Source organism: Atta colombica, unplaced genomic scaffold (genome assembly GCF_001594045.1).
Source record: "Atta colombica isolate Treedump-2 unplaced genomic scaffold, Acol1.0 scaffold140, whole genome shotgun sequence".
Classification (NCBI taxonomy): Eukaryota; Metazoa; Arthropoda; class Insecta; order Hymenoptera; family Formicidae; genus Atta; species Atta colombica.
In genome coordinates this window covers 1,756,659-1,777,299 of record NW_017259229.1, presented here as the reverse complement: position 1 = coordinate 1,777,299, position 20,641 = coordinate 1,756,659, and the positions used below count along the sequence as shown (strand labels likewise).

Here is a 20,641-nt window from a genome sequence, read left to right as displayed (position 1 = left end):
TATATAATTAAAAAATATATATATTTATTTTTTTATTTATCGATTTCAACTCAATGATATCCTTTCTATACAGGACCGGATATCTGTGGACCTGGAACCAAAAAGGTTCATGTTATCTTTAGCTACAAAGGAAAGAATCTTCTAATCAACAAAGATATTCGTTGCAAAGATGACATTTACACGCATTTGTACACTTTGATTGTCAAACCTGATAACACTTACCAGGTAAATATGCGCTATGTTTGTATAAAATTATAACCGTTGTAAGCCATGGGATATAGAAAAACTTAAGATGTAAGCAGTAAAAAAATCAACATGTTGAATTTGCTATTGCTTACATTATAACGGTCTCTGATTAGTCACACTTCGTTTCCTGTTTACCTTTTACTGTTTAAATTTTTTTTTATATCATGGTCTTAAACATTATCGAGCCTAGAGTCACATGTTCTCACTGATTGCCGTGGAGGATAGGTGCTACAGGATCTCGTAAAACGAAGATTATCTTGCTTATTAATCGTATAGAGGGGATACCACTCACTATACGCATCCAGCAAAGATCAACAAATTAATATAACTAAATGAAAGTTTATCTGATTTGATGACCCTTCAATAAAATTATTTTTCAGGTACTTATTGATAACGAAGAAGTTGAATCTGGTGAATTAGAAGCAGATTGGAGTTTCCTCCCTCCGAAAAAGATTAAGGATCCATCTCAAACCAAGCCCACTGACTGGGACGACAAACCCAGCATCGACGATCCCAATGATAAAAAGCCTGAAGATTGGGATAAGCCCGAGCATATTCCTGATCCTGAAGCAACTAAACCCGAAGATTGGGATGATGAAATGGACGGCGAATGGGAAGCGCCCATGATCGACAATCCCGATTATAAGGTTTGTATGCTGAAATTGATATTCATTCAGGGGTTTATTTTATTCGGGTATTTTCCTCATCATTATTCTTAAAATTTATAATTTTTTAGGGTGAATGGAAACCAAAACAAATTGATAATCCCAATTATAAGGGACCATGGATCCATCCCGAGATTGATAATCCTGAATATACGTCCGACTCCGAATTGTACAAACGTGATGAGATCTGTGCTATTGGTTTTGATCTGTGGCAAGTTAAATCTGGTACTATTTTCGATAACGTTTTGATCACCGACGATCCGGAAGTCGCGCGCAAATTTGGAGAAGATGTCTGGAAACCCACTTTGGTAAATACTTATTCATTATATTGCTATTGCTATTTTTTATTTGTTTAATTATTGATATGTGTAATATGATCAATATATACTCATCATAGATTCTCTAAATTTTTAACAATAAATGAATTAGAAAATATTTTATCCTGTAAATAGGAAGGTGAGAAGAAGATGAAAGAATCGCAGGATGAGGAGGAAAGGAAACGACGAGACTTAGAAGCCAAGGAAAATGAAGATAATAAGGATGATGAGGACGATGAAGACGCAGATGAGGAAGAGCACACTCACTCAGATAACGATGTAAGTATAACGATTCTATGCACATGATTTATGTTCTATTTTCAGATTTTACGATTAAACTTGCGCATGATGTTCATATTTTCTCTGATTTCTACTGATGAGAAAAAATTGGAATTCCTCGTTTCTGAGTTTAAACATTCCAATAGATTCTTTCGATTTTATCGATCAATGATGTTAACTGCTTTGTTTCTTGTTTATTTTGCAGGCGCATGACGAATTGTAAATAAATGTGTCGCGTGTGGACACAAACACAGACTGTATTCCAGGAGCTACGTGGTCGCGACACGCACTAAATTCTCCCACAGGCACAAAATTTTAATCTAAAAATACACAATAGCAAGAGAGCAGGATAATACCCTTGTTGATTACGTCGCTCATCGTATTGTCCACAAGAACATCATATTGAATTCCGTTTTAAGCTTTTAAACTAAAAATCTCGCCCGATTTTGCTAGTGTTTTTGGCCTTGGTATCACAGCGCCTAAAACATTCTTAGCCATCCAAAAAATTTTGTATTCGAGTGAATTTATTGTCTTGAATTACACGCTTAGCTCAAGTGATCTACATTTCTGCAAAGTGTGTGCTGGAATACGGAAAGAACAGATATTAGAAAATAGAAGATACAAAAGAAGAAGTGTAGAGAAGAAAGAAACAAGAGAGTCGTCTAGCCCGTGTCCACCATCGGCGCAGCTCCACAAAAGACTCTAAGTTGTTCCGTTTTTGTTTGTCAAGTGTTTTTATATACATTAAAAGGTAATTGAGATGTAATTTAAATAACACGATGCTATATTATATATAATATATACATTATTTCAATTTCCGTACAATGTACGCGTAATTCAAAAGAAAAGAAAATCGCTCCAATTATTAAAAAAAAAGGCAAAACGTAAGAATGATAGATGTATGCAAATGTGACTGAGTGATTACAATTGGTATGATTATGTATCAGAGGCAATCCAATAATCATGTAATAAAATAAATAAGACTTTTCTAGATGTGCTCAGGCGTTTATTTTCGTGAGGTCTCAAGCTCTCACCTTGATCGAACGCGAAACCCAATCCTGTTGCCGATCCATTTTCATCATTTGTAATAATGTGTACGAATCGATTGTGCAAATTTTTTCCAATTGTATATGTACATACATGCATATACATGCTTTTATTGTATCATGTTCGAGTATAATTAATCTTGTAATTCCATTTTTATATCGGAAAATAAACTGACATCATTTTTCTCCGAAGTGATTATGTCGTGACTTACGAATTACTTTTTTCTTTTTTGGGGTATAGCGTGACTTAACAGAATAGATTTATCTCGTGGATTAACGAGTTATATAATAAAGGGGAGATCTGCGATAGTAGATTCATCATTCACACGTTGACATCCATACTTATTGAGCGAATAAAAAAAAAAAGATTTATATTATAAATAAAAAAAAAATGATTGTATAAAGTATGATCGACGTCGAAATGTGTTGTGTGACTGAGATATTATTAATATAATTCTCTGAATACGTGCGATATTCGAGTTTATTTTATGGGAACAGCTAGAAAACAAATCATTTTCAACGTCGACTGTACGTACAAATATTTATCTTGCATGATATCTATCTACCTATCTAACTTCAGTCTGCTTCGTACCATCTTAACGTGGAAATCACAATTAATTAGCGTTACATGTGTCTTCGGCTTTTTCCATACATAAATAATTTTATAAAGAAAAAAATTTATACACATTGCGTCGAAAGCCAGTCAAGACCTTGCAACGTACCACTGGCATTGGTAACTAACGATGAGCCTTGAATATGCCATATTCTCGCACAACAAAGTTTATGCAAGCCAAGTATATCGACTAATTCCTCTACACTCGCACAACCAGGAACGTCCTGTAAAAATATGAATTTGCTTGGAATTTATGCAATATCTAAAATAAATGAATTAATTAATTGGGCAATTATTAGACAAAATGATAAAAAATTTTAAATATTAAACTTTTAATGATATATAAATATATTCGTTGTTTATAAAAATTTAGTAAGACGAATTTATTTAGAATGGTACATTAGAAGCTCAATATTTAAAACTTTTGTTATTTTGCTTAATATAATTACATTTATCTTATATAAACATTTTAAAGATGGGTTACATTTACCTGTTTATTAGCATATATTAAAAGTAGAGCATCCTTCAGTTCTCGTTCATAAAGTATTTTTGATAATTCTTTTCGTGCCTCTTCGAAGCGAGATCTATCGCTAGCATCAACCACGAAAATAACAGCTTGTGTATTATGATAGTAATGCTTCCACAGTGGTCGAAACTTCTGATGACCGCTAACATCCCAGAGAGTAAATACGAGATTCATGTACTCCAGACTTTCAACGTTGAAGCCGATAGTGGGAATCGGTGGATTTGGCAGCGTGACACCTCGCATAGCAGATAAAATACTTGTCTTTCCCGCACCATCCAGTCCTAGGATTACTACGCGCATATCGATCTTTGTTCCAATATGTATTCTGTTATCCTATTATAAAATGAATTGAAAAAAAATTTATTAACTATATTAAAAAGATAAACATTTAAAAAAATCATCTAATTTAATATTACTGATTATTTCATTAAAAAAAATTAAAGTATTTAAAATGCTTAGAAAAACAAAGATTAATATATAAGTTTATTATAATTGCTTTATGATATCGCTGTAAATTAGTTATTCAAAATTAATTTTATAATTGAAAAACAACAATTAAGATATTATATAATTAATATATTCATAATGAAAATTATCTTACGAACCCTACTAAATATAATGGGAATGGAGGATTCAGGACTGAGAAAATCCGGTCCTAATTGCGCATAATGTTGCTGCTGTTGCTCCAATGTCGCCAGCACTTCCTTGACTTTTTCCGAGCTACTCAGCAACTTCCAGTCCTCGGAATCGAGTATGCTTTCGCATTGGATGCATACACCGGCCACTTGTGATCTCGTAGACGTGAGATCTTTCTGTTGTTGTCTCAATGCGCAAAGTCTACCGCGAGTTTCCGTCTCGATGTACGCCATCGCTGTTTTTTCTTGTTCAGTCAAAACAGCACGTAATTCCTCGAAATGATATCGCACCCTCCTCCTCGCGTCTTCGATCGCCCAGCCTTCCAATTCTTCAATTACTATTTCTGAAAATATAAAAACATAAATTGAGAATAACTGAAATGATGAAATACAAATTAGAGAAACGTTTAAAAATATTGAGATCTCTTAAACAATTTTTATTACAAAATTATTTTTGTCACGTTCTTTTTTCTAAATTGTTAACATTAAATACAATTTTTGAAGAAAAAAAGATAAATACCTATTTTATGTGCGGTATCTCTCATGCTTTCCATAAACTGCGTCATCTTCTGCAATGCCGCGATAATGGATTTCCTGATATTTTCGGCTTCTTCCTCGACCAATACCGGCTAAAATTTAAATTTAAAACATAGATAAGATATTGAAATATATCGGTATATAAAGAAGAAAATTACAAATGATGCTTTTAAGGATTTTTTCTATATAGGAGCTGCATTTTATGAATTTTTATCTCAGTGTGTATTTTTATCCAGATGTGTCATTAGAATGTTAAGATATATAGAGAGACTGCTTTCTCATCCTAATGAAATGGACTATAATGTTCACAAAACATTCTAATAATTGGCATTCTAATAATAAATCTGAATACAGAGATAATCAACTTCTGTATAATTACAGATGATATTACCTTGTGCGTACTATGTTTGCCATATTCTTTGCATAGGTAGCACATCAAGGAATTGTGACAACCTTCCTGAGTACAAGTGAATTCGGCCACATCCGCTGTGTGTATTGGACAGCGAGGCTTCTCACGTGGCTTCTCCGACAGCGGCACGCGTCTATGTTTGCCCAGGGTTTTGGACGAATGTGTGATAGTGTCGCAAGCTTCACACAGGTGCGTGGCACAGACAGTACAGTAAAGAACTGCAGTATGTGCTTCGTCCTCGTCGCACGATAAATTCGACTGAAGCCTCTCACGCTCCAATACCAGTGTTTTCTGGCTGTTGGACTGCTCCAGTCGTTCAAGCAGTTCGATAAGCGCAAAGTTCTTCTTCAGACTATAGATGCTGTTCTCGTGAATGGCGGTAGGTTGTCGATCAAAGGGACATAGCAAAAACTGCTGCTCCGACATACAAGTCCTCAACCGCAGTAAGCACGAATGGCACACTGTGTGTCCACAGTGCAACAAACGTGGCACTTTCACACCGTCCACTGTGAAAACTTCCTCGCAAACTCGACATTCCAGAACCTGTTAATATTTAAAATATAATCTTGTAAACTTTTATAATCAAATCAAATATTCATAATTAAATATGTTCAGTTTAGTAAAATTATTCGAATGAAATATTTAACTAAATTTCTACAATACATATAATTATTACGTTTGTAAATCACAATGTGATTCTGAGTGACTGTGATCAAATTCCAATTAATTCAATAGATTAATTAAATCATAAAAATAGTTACAGAAATTTCTAATAATATAGTTCATTTCGAATTTTCATAATCATCTAATTAATACGAAAATTAATAATTCTATATCTTAACAAACTACGGGTATCACTCATCAATCGGAGTTTGGTTCAAGTCACTTTTAACGCATTATCGTTTCCAAATTTGTGTCTTACATTTGACTTAGGCGCAGTTTTTAGCGAATGCTTCGTGTATTTACTCAGTCGATCCGCGTTCTCATCCATTGCGGAAATCAGTGACATCCAGTGCGGAGAATCTGACTGACTTTTCGTTCGTCTGTTCTTCGTCCAAGAAATCCAACTGCAGATTACGCGATAAAGGTTAACAGTAAAATCAGCTCTGAGTGTAAAAGTGCTTAAATTAATTTAAATTTGTTCAAATCATTAAACCAGGGTGAGATCGCGGAATGGCGTAGCGACACCGTGTCTGTGCGCACGACATTGACGATGTGAAATGTTTTGCATTCTAATCTAAAATTCAACTTATTTACGGAAATCTTCGCTAAATCCACCTGTCTCGTCCCTCGTCCTTAGGACGTTTCTAGGGAATTTCGGAAAACTGCCATTTAAATTTAGGTTGCTTGCCTCTTTTATGAAAGGATAGTAATCTTCGGGTGCTACATTTGTACGTTTTTGTTGATTAGATTATTATTATTATTGGCTAATTTATTAAAAACACCTTTTTAAAATAGTTTTGAAGCATATTGATAATTATTTAATGAAAATTGCCCTAAAATTCGCTAAGAAATATGCCCCAAAACTAAAAAAGTGTTATTTTTAACAAATTAGCCAATAATTTGTCTCTAGAAAGTAGAATTTCTTTTTTTGATTCTCAACATTTTTTTGAATGAGAATCAACTGGGATTGCGCTTATAATTGAAAATCCGAAATAATTCTAAAATATTTGTATGGAAACACATAGAGAAATAAAAAAAGAACAACTTTAGAGATTAATATTTGCATATAATTCCAATAATGCAAGAATTTTATGAATATATAGTTCTTACGTTACAAATCTGCTTAGGTTAATATTCCAAATAGAAATGACAACATGGATAGTGTTAAAGATACAAAATTCAAATGTGCGATGAAAGATGAAGAAGAATCGTGCATCAAAATTGAATTGAAATCTGACACCACACGACTCAGTCATCAGGAATTAGTGAAACTAACCAAGGCAACTATAGACAGTCTTGTTGAGCATGAACCGTTGCTCTCTGGACTACCTTCCGATGTCACGATAGAAGAACTTAAATCACAGATCGCAGTTGCGCAAGGACAAGCCATAACTTTATTCTTAAATCGCGGAGAATTGCCAAAGCTCGCAGTGGTGGTAATAATTTGTTATTCTTATGTTTCATAATGCAAAGAAATTAATTATATTTATCGCTTCAATAATACACTTTTCATTTTATTTCAGGTACCTCCACATAACACAATAGTGCTTGATTTAAAAAAGGCCATTAAGAGACACACAAATTTGTCTTTAAAAAGAGAAAACGTCAAGAAAAAGATAAGTTGGAAGCATGTCTGGAAAAAATATCATCTTTGCTTTGGAGACATTAGACTTTCTAATGATAACGAAAATATTAAAGCTTATGGTATTACTAATAAGGTGGAATTACATTTTATAAAGAGACGTAGGGAAAAGAATAAATTGATAAAAAGTTAGCAGTGTTTCTGTATAAATTATTATTTATACTATAGAATTCCACTTGACATTTGTAATAGTGAATTAGGTCACTACATTGGATCAGTATACAAAGACTACTTTAAAATAATATAAATAATATGCATTATACCATTTAAAAATATTTACTCATCTTGATTTTTTATATTTCTTTTTTTATACGTCTAAATTCTAATTTTATTATTTTCTCTTTATACAGATATCTATATATAATACAAAATTCTGAACCAAATATTGTTATTAAATCTAGAAAATTGGAAAAAAAGATTGAAATTCTTCTTTATTAATTAAAAAAGACAAGGTGAGTAAATACTTTTGAGTGATAGTGTAATAGTAATGTAAGTAATCTAAATACAGCATAATCTAATCAATTTAACAATGAAATGATACATGTAAATTTCACCAAATAACATGACGATGTTAAATTGTGCAAAATATTTACAAATCTTTATTTAACTTTTATTTATTTAACTTTGCTAATTTCATGTACAGCAGCTTTTAATGTAACAATTTAATGTAATCCAAGTGAATTCGCTATAATTTATAGTTCCTTAAGATTATGTAAAAAATAAACTGTGTAAATAAAGATAAATATCTTTCCCTTTAGTTAGAAGCTACATTATGATTCTAATCTTTTATTCGGTATTAGTCTTTCGATTTTTCTCCAGGCATAAAAATTTCACAAGTCAATCCTGGTATACAATCCTCCAACATGAAGCAACTTAGTTCAAAAGCGACAGACTTATTATAATTCGTTACAATCAATTTCTTCAAATTCATCATTCTGTACAGAGATTCCAGGCCTCTTTCAGTGATCTTCTCACAGCCGGAGATATCCAGATATTCCAGTTCAGGAAATTCGCCTGAGATCTTGTCTAAACCCCAGTCATTGATGTTTTTACAATCCTTAAGACTGAGCCACTTGAGTTTCGTAAGACCACATAAGTTACTTAGACCTTCGTAATACAGATCAAATCCATTGACGTCCACTGCCTCAAGGATGTAGCATGGATCATATTTGTTGGGTAATTCGTATGAGCCCTTCTTGTTTTGTTCTGTCCAGTAAGTGTTGCCCTTGAATCTGATCCGGCCGCCACGATGAATGATAAAATGAGCGGTGGCCAGATTGGCGCCTAATATATCGTGCCTCATCGCATTGAATGCCTGAGTTAATTTGATATATTCGACCTTATTGTGCTTAAACCATTTTAAGACATTACCGAAGGCTAAGTCAGTCTCTTTGAGAGCGGCCGTGGGAAACCAGACGAATTTCTTGGGTTTCTCCGGGTCATCTCCGGGTTTGGGCATTACCGAATTCAACTCATTTTCTCGCCACTCGTGTTGTCGTTTTTCATGCTCTATGCTGTAACTACGTGCTATCTGAGCGAGTGCGTCATCCAGAAAGCTTGAATGCTTGCACAGTTGTTTACCGCGTGTGAGTACCAGTCGCCTCGCTAGCATTATCAGTCAAAGTGTGAATTAAATCAGAAAAAGCTTTCGGTCTGAAAACAATGCAAGCCGTGCTGTATTCTAACCTAATCTGACTTGATCCAGTTGTAATTGACCAAACAGCTGATTTTGAGTTGTTCATCTATAGTTAATACAGAATTTTCAGATACTTAGGACATGTTAAAGATTACATTAAAAAGTTTTTTACTTGGTGAAAATTTTTCTCAGAATTTTTAATGTAATTTTTAAAATTTTTTGTACATTTCAAAATTTTTCAGAATTTCTGAATAATTTTATAACTTTATAGAAAGTTTGTCAGTTTCTTTTACAAATTTATCAATTGGAACATTTTGCAGAAGTGTCGAAAAAGTTCACGATTTTTCTAGAATTCTTCATGTATTTCAATTTTGAAACATTATAAAATTTTCAAGATTGTTTATTTTATAATTTCTGTGATGGAAAAAAAATCTTATAAAATCTGAAAGAATTAAAAATATTTTTTTCAAAAATTATAGAATGAAAAATCTTAGAATATTTCTGAATTTACATAAACAAAAAATTCTAAGGAAAGGTACAAAAAAGATATAAATTTTCTCACTATTTCTGAAGTGTTTCATTCATATAAATTCCAATTCGTATAAAAATTAGAAAAATTTTTACTAGAGTTATGATGTAAATCTAATGGATGCATCTGCCATTCTCAAAGAAATAATGTATCTATATTGTCAATTTTTTTAATAACTGTGTGTATTATTATTACAAAAGTACACTCCTATTCGATAATATTATCATTATGAATATTATGAGTATTACAACATAACTAGATAAGTCTTCCATGCGATGTAATTAAGTTACATATGCAAATTCCAATTGAAAAGAAACTGAATATTATTAAATAAAACATGTTAAAAAATTCATTAAGAAGTATCAGTTCTTTTATGATGCAAATCTGACAAATGCATCTTCAAATAAATAAATGTCAATTTTATTTTTTATAACTGTATATTATCTGCTTGCATACAAACATATATTCCTATTTTGTACATAAATTTTGAGACTTTGGGAGTGTCTCAGTCTATAATCTAAATAAATTTATGTTTTCTTACATCGTTGCAGAAAGCTAAAAGCAAAAGATTGCACTTTTACAGTAATGCTAGAATTAACATTACTTAAGAATCGACAGGAGTGACGGGTCAACTCCGAATTTATTCGTTGCATTTTATGTACAACATATTTTGCTTCTAAGAAGAAATATTTTACATTTATGTTCTTAAAAATATTATACTAAATGAGATTATCTGCTTTTTATCGCAATGTAGACATAAATGTGTTCAATCATATTTTGTCTTATAGAAGTAACATTTTGCCACGAGATTTTTTGGCTTATGTCTTACGAAACTGCAAAATTTCCATTACAGATTGAATCGAATTTAGCAACTTGGGCCCCAAAATATTATAATAAAACTTTTCATTAATATATTTATGTCTTAATAAATTACTTGTCTGTATTTATATTTTTGCTCGCTATTGACCTATTTTCTTAATTATTATAATAAAGTTATCTGTACCTCAACTGCATTATAGTACAGTTTGAGTCTTCCTCTTCTTGTGGCCTTATGGATTTCTAATTCAAGAGTTAATATTCCGTTTCTCTATAAGAAAGATTGAACTGATTTTCTCAGATCGAGTCAATATCAAAACGATTTTTTATTTTACCCTTTTTTTTCCAAAAGTTTCGCTTTGTAGTGGATTGCATATAATTCTCCTGATTACGAGAATATCGCAATTACAGCGCGATTCTTTCTTTTTTCATTTTAGCTATAGTATAATTGAATAGAAATTCGTTTTCGATAGAGATCTCCATAGTCTCTCCTGTCGACTTTTATATTTATGAGTTGTTTTTCAAGTTATTTGTACATCATAACATCTGGGGATTGATACATGCACATGTATGCATCACAAAGTAGACGTTTCGCGTGTTCTGGTAAATGACGGTCGTCTTTTAATTCAGTCAAGTAAGTCCCTCCTTCTTCACTCAACCAATAAGGAAAATCTGGACACGGCACCATCTCCGGTATATTATATCCATTTTGCTCTCCTAATAACAATAAAAGACTTTACATTTAAATAAAAATCACTTAAATAAAAAACACAATTTTAATAATTTAATCAAATAACAAATAATACAAAACTCTTAGTTTTTTAAAAGACAATACAAAGATGTATAGAGCACATAAGAATCGACGTAATTAAATATACATGTAAGAATATAATATGATATATTAAATGTATAAAAAAAATTCTATAAATAACACATTGTAAAACACATTACATGTTTCGGCTCTTGGATTGAGCTTAGATAATACAAAATTCACAATCTTAAAATTCATCTCCATCATCATAGAAAAATCGTGATGAAAGTTTTCCAATTAATATAGAGATATTGATGAATGCCTCACGGAAACCATAACTTGCAAACGATTTACTGATTGGAATTTTATGATATTCTAATTAAAAAAATATATTTCTAATTAAAAAAATATATTAACCAATAAATAAAAATAAAAAATCTTTTAAAATGTTATTTAAATTCTGTAAAAACATCATCTCAATAAAATACTCCAATGTGATCGCAGTTATCATTTCTTAAGAAGAATTCGTCAAATTTATAAAATTGTATAAAATATAAGAGGTAATATATCGTCAAATTTATAAAATTGTATAAAATATAAGAGGTACTATATCAGTCAGATAGTAATATAATATAATACAGTTACTGTATTAAAACTTGATAATTTGTAGGGATCGAATCTTCATGAAAGAATTTTTTGAAAGATATGTTAACGGTAAGGATGACTATCAGTATCTGAGAGGCAATTAATAGATTAACAAAAGGACTAGATAAGAATAATGTCAAATTTTGTTTATCAATATCACTATATAAATTGGAAAACTTTTATCACGATTTTTCTATGACGAATGGAAATGAATTTTAAGATTGTGAATTTTGTATTATCTGAGGCTGGTTCAATTCAAGAGAACATGTAATGTAATGTGTTTTACAATGTGTTATTTATAGAATTGTTTTTTTTTTACATTTAATATATCATATTATAATTCTTACATTTATACTTAAAATTACGTTAATTACGTTGACTCTTATATGTGCCCTATACATCTTTGTATTGTCTTTTAATAATTCAATATTTAAAAGCTTCTCAACAATAAAATGATTCGATTGATAAAAGATATAAAAATATACAAAGGGATTTTATATCCGTATTTATATAAATATGAGTGAGAAATACCTTTTCTGTCAGCCATGGAATCGAAAAAGCACCACGGAGCCTCCGAGCCTGGACCACATTTTACAAATGAAACATAGTGCGAAGTTTCGATGCAGACCACCGCGGATAGCTCCAAATATAGACGCGGTACGGGACAATGTTCTTGCAGAATTGTAAACTCCATAGGTACGTTTAGCTTCTTTGGTTCGTGATTTGTTCTTCGTTCATGACGGTGTACCTAAAAGAAATACACAAAATAATTTATTTTTTGATGTCTTATGTTTATATGTATATCAATCTCATGTTTTACGAACTTTTTCAAGGCACTGTAAACAGAAAGCTATACTTTCGAGGCCGACGCCGCATTGTCCATAACATTCCTTGCACTCAAATTCCGCCAATTTGCCACACACTGTGCATTGTCTGGGTGCTGCAAAACAACATATAAATATTACTGCAAATTGTTTAAAATAAAAGTGATTTCTGCAACTTGATGTACGATATAACGATACTTAACAGTCTTCAATAATATCTGTCACATCGAGCAATAATGTAGGCTGTATTTTCTGATACATTTTAAATGACTTTCCAAAGCGTGGCATTTGTATAATGAGACAGGAAGGAACTTCCTTCAATCTGATGTTACTAGTTAGAAAACTCTGCTCCAATAATTGTTGCACAGTTGGTAGATTTAAATGGTCGTCCTTTTCGACAAACAATTGGTAATGATAGGCATCCTGTCCAGAACTTAATTTGAGGAATGGTTCAGCATTCAAAATCTGGGCGACTAGCGATGTTAAGAACTCCTCCGGATCTAAATATAACAATATATTAAGAACTTATACTATATTAGTAGAGCAATTAGAACTCATAATATTTCGAAATATAAAAGACCTTTTTCTTCGCTAGTGAGACCGGATACTGATGATAGTTTTTCAAGCAACGTCCTAAGTTTCATTACACGATCCGCTCTGACAAACATATTTTTTCTCAAAGGGTTTACAATCTCCTCTCTCAAGACCCTTTGCACTTCTTCATATTGTGGACAATCTTTTTCATTCGGTGGACTAAAAAGTCATTATATAAAAATTTTCATAAGAGCCACACTTACTATATTTATGTAAGAAAATCCATGTTTCCTTTCGAAGAGAAATAATCTTTTTAATCAGCAAATATATATTCAATTACATCGAAAAATTAATTACCGAAACAGAAGATTGTCAAATACGCTAGTAAATGTGAACATGCTGAAAAGAGTAGCGTCCAAATAGCAGGAATTATGATGGCCTTGAATGCCACGATACTTCCCACATATACTTTCCAAGTCTCCTTTGACGGAGATAGGCCGTACTATACCCGTTATTACAGAACTTTCCATATTACCGAAATTATCGAAATTATTTATAAGTGCAGGTCGTTCGTTGAGCTTCTATTTATGACAAATGTTTCCATAATTTATTTTCATAATTAACAAACATGACGTAAATTAATATTGAATGAAAAAGTAATAAATCACTCTACTAACACTTTCATAATGAGAACAGTGTTCAATGTCTGTGAATATAGCTCTGTAAGGCCTACAATGAAAATATCTGACGTCTTTGTAAGTTCCATCAGTACCTAAAGGATGTCCATTATCCTATGAATGAAACACAACGCTCTAATCTGTTCTATTGTTCTTTTATAAAATGTAAAACAGTCTATTTATATTTAATACATTCATTTCTTACTAGCTCGACAGCTGCTATCAATTTGCCAGGACTTGTACCAGGCGGTGAGCCAATCCATCGAATAATTCCGTAATGAATATCTGAATCCAGAAGTACTTTCACATTAGAGCCCACTATCAGATCTCCTTTATTTTCTACTCTGTTGAATTTCTTGGTTTCGTTTTTCTCATCATTACCTATTGTAATTAACAGCTAATTGTAATTGATTGTCCATGTTATTCAAATATTTCTATGTAATACTTAAAAGGCAATATGTAAGGAATAATCACTTTTTTGTAATGTAAAAGTATAAATATTATCGCGGAAGAATAAACGTGTTTGAGTTAAAAGTGCAGTAGAGGTAGCATGTCAACTGTATCTTACTGTAATCCAACATTATGCCACGCGTATCTTCCACATCACTGTATACATTTGATTCTATATCACTACTCCATTTGTGCTCCAATACAAAAATAGGAATGTTCTGCAGTTCTGCTGCCATTGTTAAACAAAAATACAATAGTTTTAAAGCGCTTTATAACCTGGCAGCAGCCCTCTAAGAAGTCGGGCTAGGTTTTGTGCATCTATTTTTAAAATACCTGAGCTATTATTAACTCCCTCTATCGCACGGAAGAAACTAAAGTCCAGCACTGCTAATTTAGTTTTAGGGTTCTTAGGGAAAAGTATCGATAGAATAAGTATATATTTAATAAATATTTGTTGCTTTTACGATTGTAAAATTACCACATTTAAAAAGAGTATGCTCGATGGTTTGAGTATAGTTATTAATATCATTTTCAAGATCTGACTTCCCAGTTTGATGGCGTTCTTTTAGTATGTTGATAGATTCTTGGTTATTATTCTTGTTGTCATCAAATAGAGTAAATCGTTCTAATAAAACAGCTGGTGTACTGTCAAGTACAGATCTTTTCTTATCATTATTATAGTCAGTTCCTGTATTATTTTTCGAGAGCAATACTGAAATATAAAAATATTCAAATTACATGATTATTAAAATAATGAAAAAACATTAAATTAATTAATAAATGATTAATTAATGAATTGTGATTAATGGATACTTTTTTCAATGCTGCCAGAGATTGAATCAGTTTCTTTGTAAGGTAATATATTATTTATAGTAGTAAATATTGTAGCAGCATTCCAATGTGTGGGACTAAAATATTCTTTAGTCAATAAGGATGTTTTGGACAATTCCTGATTTTCCTGTAATATACATATATACATAATTATCGTTAATTCCATTTCATATTGATGCACATGTTCACTTATTGTTTATTATATTGTAAATTTATCTTAAGAGTCAAACACTTGCTCTTTATCAGGATATATCCTGTAACTAGTATTTTGATAAAGATTAAAAAAGATATAATTTTATATTTTATGCATGCTTTTCATTTTTCAAATTAAATATTTTTATAATAAAATCTAATATATCCGGAGATAAGATTTATTTGAAATTAATCCAAATGTAAAAAACTATGTTATTTGTTGACTCATTTTGGAACATAGTTCATTAAAATTCTATTTATTCCTTTTTATGTAATAACTATAGGTACAAGGAAAAGCTATGACTTTACAGGAGATAAACAAAATAATATGAATGTCTGAGAAATACATTATTTATTTTATTATTAATAAGAGAGTTACTTGACTTATCATTTACTTTTTACAGACATTTTATCCTTATTAGAATAGAATGACACAATTCTCGAATAATTATCAATAAAATATATTATCTTAATTTATTTTAATTTAATTATTTATATAAATAACTTTGGAGAAAGAAATTTGTTATTTTCCAAAATTGTCCTCCCTAAACTCCAACATCTTTTCTGACCTATGCAATCGCCTGATTTAAATATAATTGAATTTTTTATAGTTTTTAAAGAACAAAGTGAAAAACAGATTTTTTTTTTCCAATATCTTCTAAGCAATTAGAAGAGATTCTGCTAGAAGAATGACATAATATTGTACCACAACTGTTGCGATATTTTTCAAGCATGACTCCAACAATAGCAGAATCTGTATTAAAGATAAATGACAGACTAACTCCTTATCAATAAAACAAATAATATATATATATTTCTCAGATGTTCGTAGTTATTTTATCTTGTATATGATATACTTTATTTTACGTTATAAAACTGAAAATTTAAATAAGAGCAGCAGCAACTAAAAGCGGCTTTAGTCAATTCACCACTAGTTCAAGGCCAAAGTAATGTCCCAATCCAAGCTGCGGCACAGGTCCGATGTATCTGACAAACGCCAATTCTCTAGCACGTCTATTAGTGGGATCGGAGCAGTACCAGGTCACGTCGTTCACAGATATAGTTCTTATCTGCTCGCACAGAGCCTCGTCGTTTGCCAGTCGGATTCTCTCCTGTGGAGACTGAACAGCGAACAGGTACTGCCAAACCTTCGGCGACACGGAGATCAGGTCGTACTTGTGGCAACGCCATTCTGTGCCGCACCAGGTCTTAGATCCGCCAACGGTGTCGGTCACGCGTATCCTCAACACGCTCTCCTTCAAATCCTCCAGTGCTTCTACAAGCATTCCCAGACGTAACTTGTTAACGTTTACGTCGCACGCACCGAATATCCGTATCAATACCGTGTCTTGCTTGGCAACATAGTGCTGCAGGACCCGGCGTTCCTTGCTATTGTCTTCCATGGCCCGGTTTTATTGCACGATCATCACCAGGTCGAGAGAAACATTGATCTTTGCTTATCAATGTGATCGCCTGTCAACCTCTTGACGTTTACCTCGTCTTTCCACTTTCCTTAAATTGAAAATTACATTTGGTTACTTTTGATCAACTATTTTATCTTCCCTCTGAATTTCTGACTCTTCTTTTCTTGTATTACATGTTTCGTTAGATCGTAAATAAAATTTACTTTATCATTTGCAACTTCACACGTACAAGATGAGGACAAATACGGGGAAATCGGCAAAAATTGAAAGCAGAAGGCTGTCAAATTGGCTAGGGAATTTCTTTTTTGTATTTGGACGTGCGAGGTTATGATTTCTTTTTCCTATAATTCAACATATGAAGTTGGCCGCAAATTATGATCAAATATTAAAACTCGCTCCGACGCTTCTATCTAAATATATTCATATATCATAATTTTATTCGAAAAAAATTATATAAATATATTTTAATATTTACATTGTATATTTAATTTATAATATACACGTATAAATGAATACGTATAAGCTATAAAGCGTTTTCATCTTTTTAAATGATTATCTTAAAAAAAAAAGTCATTTTCAAGAAATATATGTTTCACACAAAAATTATAGTTTTAAAAAGGGACGAAATGCGATTGGATAATTTTCTTTATATGGCTATATGAATTTATAGGTCTGTTTTTTATTACTGCACTCTGAAATGATGCAATAAGTTGAACAAGTGAAACAAATGTATATTTGCACTAGTTCAGAAAGTGCAGTAATAAAAAACCAGGTATCAATCATGAAACTTTTTCTTAGGATAAAAAGTAAAAAGTGGAGAAAAAAATTTCTCCATTCACTTTAATGAAATTTTCACTTTTCACTTTCCATCTTAAGCTGGTTCTACATTAATTGCAAGCTGATCGCAAGTTTGTTGCGACAGCTAATATAAAACGTTGATTTCAAAATGCAAGTTCACAGGTTGGCTCGCAACAAATTTGTGATCGGCAACTAAGAACCGGCTTTTAATGATAAAGTTTCATGATTGATATCTAGATTTTGCAATGGCTGCGTTCAGCAGACTCAACAGTTTTACAACCGTTTTATGATTCGTCATGCTGATTGGATTTTTAGATTTAAAAGAATAATCCTATCTTAGCGAAGAATCATAAAACGGTGCAAAACTATTGAATCTGCTGAACGCAGCCATTATAACGCAATTGAATACTCTGTAATGCCCATATCACACTATGCAATAAAGACTGATTGCGATTGAGGATTAGAATTCAGCCAATTAGAACGAAACGATTAAAATTAAAACTATCTGATTGGTTGAATTCTAATTTTTAATTCGCAATCCTCAATCTCCAATGTGTAGTATGACTCAGGTATAAAGCTTTGTGTTCACGAAGCTAGAAATCGATCCGAAATCTCGGACCAATTTTTAGCATCGTAAACATCGGACTTTAGGCCGGAATTAGACTATGCATTGAAGATTGAGATTAAAGATTAAAGATTGAAAGACCAATGACAACAAAGGAATTTTAGCTTCTATTTTATTGGTCAAATTTCAATTTTTTTATTCTTCAATCTCAATGCGTAGTTTGATTCTGTCTTTGAAATTGGCTAATTACTAATTAATTGAGGGTGCGAGGAGAATAATCGACTATGATTCATCTATTCTTACGACTTAAGCCTTAAAACATCTATTGTAGATCCGAACTAAAACGAATAAGAAAATATTTTCCGTTTAAAGCATAAAAAAATCAATCAATTAGAGTCTTTTATAGAGTCTTTTCATAGAAAGGAAGGAAATAAAGAGCCTTGATCGATTAATTTTCTAATGCATTAGGCTCTGCGCACAATGGAGGAAATATTAGGAATAGGAATAAATATTAAGATTTCAACCTATAAAAAACCGTTTCCGATGTAATTGATATCTGATCTCATGCGTTATGCAAGACTGTTTCTGCCATTATTGTAGAAAACGAGATGATAGTACAAGTTGCATGCCCCAGGTCTTTAACTCGCGATCCGTAAATCCGAATTCGACTCCATCGATTCCACCTGCGCGGCGCAGGATGCGCCTTATGTACACGATTTTTCGCGTTTAGGAGAACACCCCGCTCCACCTCGCGAACAAATACTAAAATTGTGTTTTCGCGGAGAACGCGGAGCATCCGGAACACTATTGCTCCAATACGAGCAAATACGAGTTATCTATAATATCCTGATTCAGTCAATGGCATTTAAAGTTATATAGACCTAAAAGGCCTATTGTGAATTTTACATTGACTCGATACGAAACAAAACTGTGAATTAACTACATGTGACCTCGAAGAGGCATATACTGGATTAGTAGATTAATCATATGATCCTTATGAATGGTTCGGAAAACAATATAGGGGTATAAAGAAGAAGAAGACGTAAGCAGTAAGGAAATCAACATGTTGGATTGGCTACTGCTTACATTATTGCGTTACGGTCTTCATTCTGATTGGCCCATTCGCATAGTGCTCGTGTCTTACTGCTTAATTCTTCTTAGTGGACCATTGCCATGGATTTTATCTCTCTCATTCCGCATAAATCGTCACGGCTACTACTTTAGCGCGAGATTCTGAACATCCTGTTAAGAATTTAAGCAGAACCATTACTCTCAAAACAATGTTCTTAGGCGAGTCACCTTTTAGCGCATGCGCATTGCAGCGTTAGTGAAATCCAGTAATGTATATACATAGAGTGAAAAAGAGGCGTCCTATAGTTTTGGCGGGATTCGATCAGATCTGGCAGTAAGAAAGTTAATGAGGTACGTAAAATAGTACTTATTATAATATATATTTGTACATACAATATATAATGGAATTCAATGTCGTTAAAAGAGCAATTAATAAAACTTTTTAAAATTCTTGGTTAGATGAAAACTTTTTTAAAAGATGATTAGCTCCTTAGAATTAAATAAAGCTTTTTGTACTGCGTGTAATATCAGTATTGCGTGTCATAAAACAAATTTGTTAGGACATTTACAAATGGTTAAACATATGTATGAAATGAAAGATCTAAGCTTCAAAAATATCGATAATCTTTTATATAGTGGTAGAAAAAAAAGAGCGGAGATAAAGTTAGCAGCATTTTTTACTGCATGATATTGCATTAATACAGCTGATTATTTAATATATTCAATAAAAGATATTTGTTCGGAATCTAATATCTACAAGATTTATCACTATGGGTCGACTCAAGTGCAGCAATATTGTTAAAGATATTTTAATATTTATTTAGTTAAACGAAAAGTTATCCATTTGAAATTTTAAAAACGTAATCGATTAGCTAACGACATATTTTGATCATTTGTAAAATTCGAACTCATTTTCAATCAGGAGATATTAATTGTATCAATTTTCAATCTGATTTAAGACATTCCAAAATGCACAAAATTTATATCCAAAAATAAATAATTAGTTATAATTATTTCTGTTCATTGAATTATTAATTTAATATTTATTTTTTTTCTCTCCTTTCCTTCTGGGAAGAAAAGGATGAAAGATGAATATTATAAAAAATTATAAAAAATTCAGCCAAACAGGCCTGATATTAATAATTATTTATTTTATGCATGTTTATATCATTTACATAATGTTTATAATTTTATAAATGTTAATATTTAAATAAAACATTAGAATTAAATTATTGCACAATATAAAACGTTAATTTATTTTTTACTTTTAATATTTTTTATACTTAATCAAATATTTTATTTTTATTTATATTTATTTTT

General features: G+C 31.7%; 6 protein-coding genes across 9 annotated transcripts in view; 3 read left to right on the top strand and 3 right to left on the bottom strand.

The window, feature by feature from the left end:
* LOC108684837 (calreticulin) overlaps window positions 1-2,504 on the top strand; it is a 5,131-nt gene extending 2,627 nt beyond the window's left edge. Inside the window, exons 4-8 of the mRNA XM_018189349.1 lie at window positions 74-225; window positions 627-893; window positions 983-1,219; window positions 1,364-1,507; window positions 1,713-2,504. Coding sequence (XP_018044838.1) covers window positions 74-225; window positions 627-893; window positions 983-1,219; window positions 1,364-1,507; window positions 1,713-1,730 — 818 coding nt within the window. The 3' untranslated portion in view covers window positions 1,731-2,504. The remainder of the gene's footprint in view (window positions 1-73; window positions 226-626; window positions 894-982; window positions 1,220-1,363; window positions 1,508-1,712) is intronic.
* Window positions 2,505-3,018: 514 nt separating this feature from the next.
* Window positions 3,019-6,295, bottom strand: LOC108684839 (E3 ubiquitin-protein ligase TRIM23-like). The gene is made up of 6 exons (XM_018189352.1): window positions 6,196-6,295; window positions 5,256-5,816; window positions 4,848-4,956; window positions 4,298-4,671; window positions 3,657-4,025; window positions 3,019-3,390 (listed from the first exon to the last, which is right to left on the bottom strand). Exons 1-6 carry the CDS (start codon window positions 6,280-6,282, stop codon window positions 3,232-3,234), a joined length of 1,659 nt encoding a protein of 552 aa, XP_018044841.1. The 5' UTR covers window positions 6,283-6,295; the 3' UTR covers window positions 3,019-3,231.
* On the top strand, window positions 6,286-7,711 carry LOC108684838 (U11/U12 small nuclear ribonucleoprotein 25 kDa protein). Of its 2 annotated transcripts, none has more exons than XM_018189351.1 (3): window positions 6,286-6,360; window positions 7,064-7,372; window positions 7,460-7,711. In XM_018189351.1, exons 2-3 carry the CDS (start codon window positions 7,091-7,093, stop codon window positions 7,709-7,711), a joined length of 534 nt encoding a protein of 177 aa, XP_018044840.1. In that variant the 5' UTR covers window positions 6,286-6,360; window positions 7,064-7,090. The 2 variants fall into 2 exon arrangements, with proteins under 2 accessions (XP_018044840.1, XP_018044839.1); XM_018189350.1 differs by lacking the exon at window positions 6,286-6,360 and adding an exon at window positions 6,570-6,664.
* A 622-nt stretch (window positions 7,712-8,333) lies between these two features.
* On the bottom strand, window positions 8,334-9,268 carry LOC108684815 (ATP synthase subunit s-like protein). Its single transcript, XM_018189311.1, has one exon. It carries the CDS (start codon window positions 9,188-9,190, stop codon window positions 8,375-8,377), a length of 816 nt encoding a protein of 271 aa, XP_018044800.1. The 5' UTR covers window positions 9,191-9,268; the 3' UTR covers window positions 8,334-8,374.
* A 1,414-nt stretch (window positions 9,269-10,682) lies between these two features.
* Window positions 10,683-17,177, bottom strand: LOC108684783 (ubiquitin carboxyl-terminal hydrolase CYLD). Of its 3 annotated transcripts, none has more exons than XM_018189265.1 (12): window positions 17,117-17,177; window positions 16,393-16,975; window positions 15,254-15,398; window positions 14,919-15,152; window positions 14,196-14,371; window positions 13,991-14,104; window positions 13,671-13,894; window positions 13,360-13,532; window positions 12,983-13,279; window positions 12,780-12,895; window positions 12,487-12,703; window positions 10,683-11,276 (listed from the first exon to the last, which is right to left on the bottom strand). In XM_018189265.1, exons 2-12 carry the CDS (start codon window positions 16,864-16,866, stop codon window positions 11,086-11,088), a joined length of 2,361 nt encoding a protein of 786 aa, XP_018044754.1. In that variant the 5' UTR covers window positions 16,867-16,975; window positions 17,117-17,177; the 3' UTR covers window positions 10,683-11,085. The 3 variants fall into 3 exon arrangements, with proteins under 3 accessions (XP_018044754.1, XP_018044753.1, XP_018044755.1); XM_018189264.1 differs by having other exon boundaries at window positions 17,091-17,165; XM_018189266.1 differs by having other exon boundaries at window positions 17,061-17,142.
* Window positions 17,178-19,550: 2,373 nt separating this feature from the next.
* Window positions 19,551-20,641, top strand: part of LOC108684788 (CAAX prenyl protease 1 homolog) — a 5,023-nt gene continuing 3,932 nt past the window's right edge. Inside the window, exon 1 of the mRNA XM_018189273.1 lies at window positions 19,551-19,672. The gene's annotated coding sequence lies outside the window, so the exon portion shown is untranslated. The remainder of the gene's footprint in view (window positions 19,673-20,641) is intronic.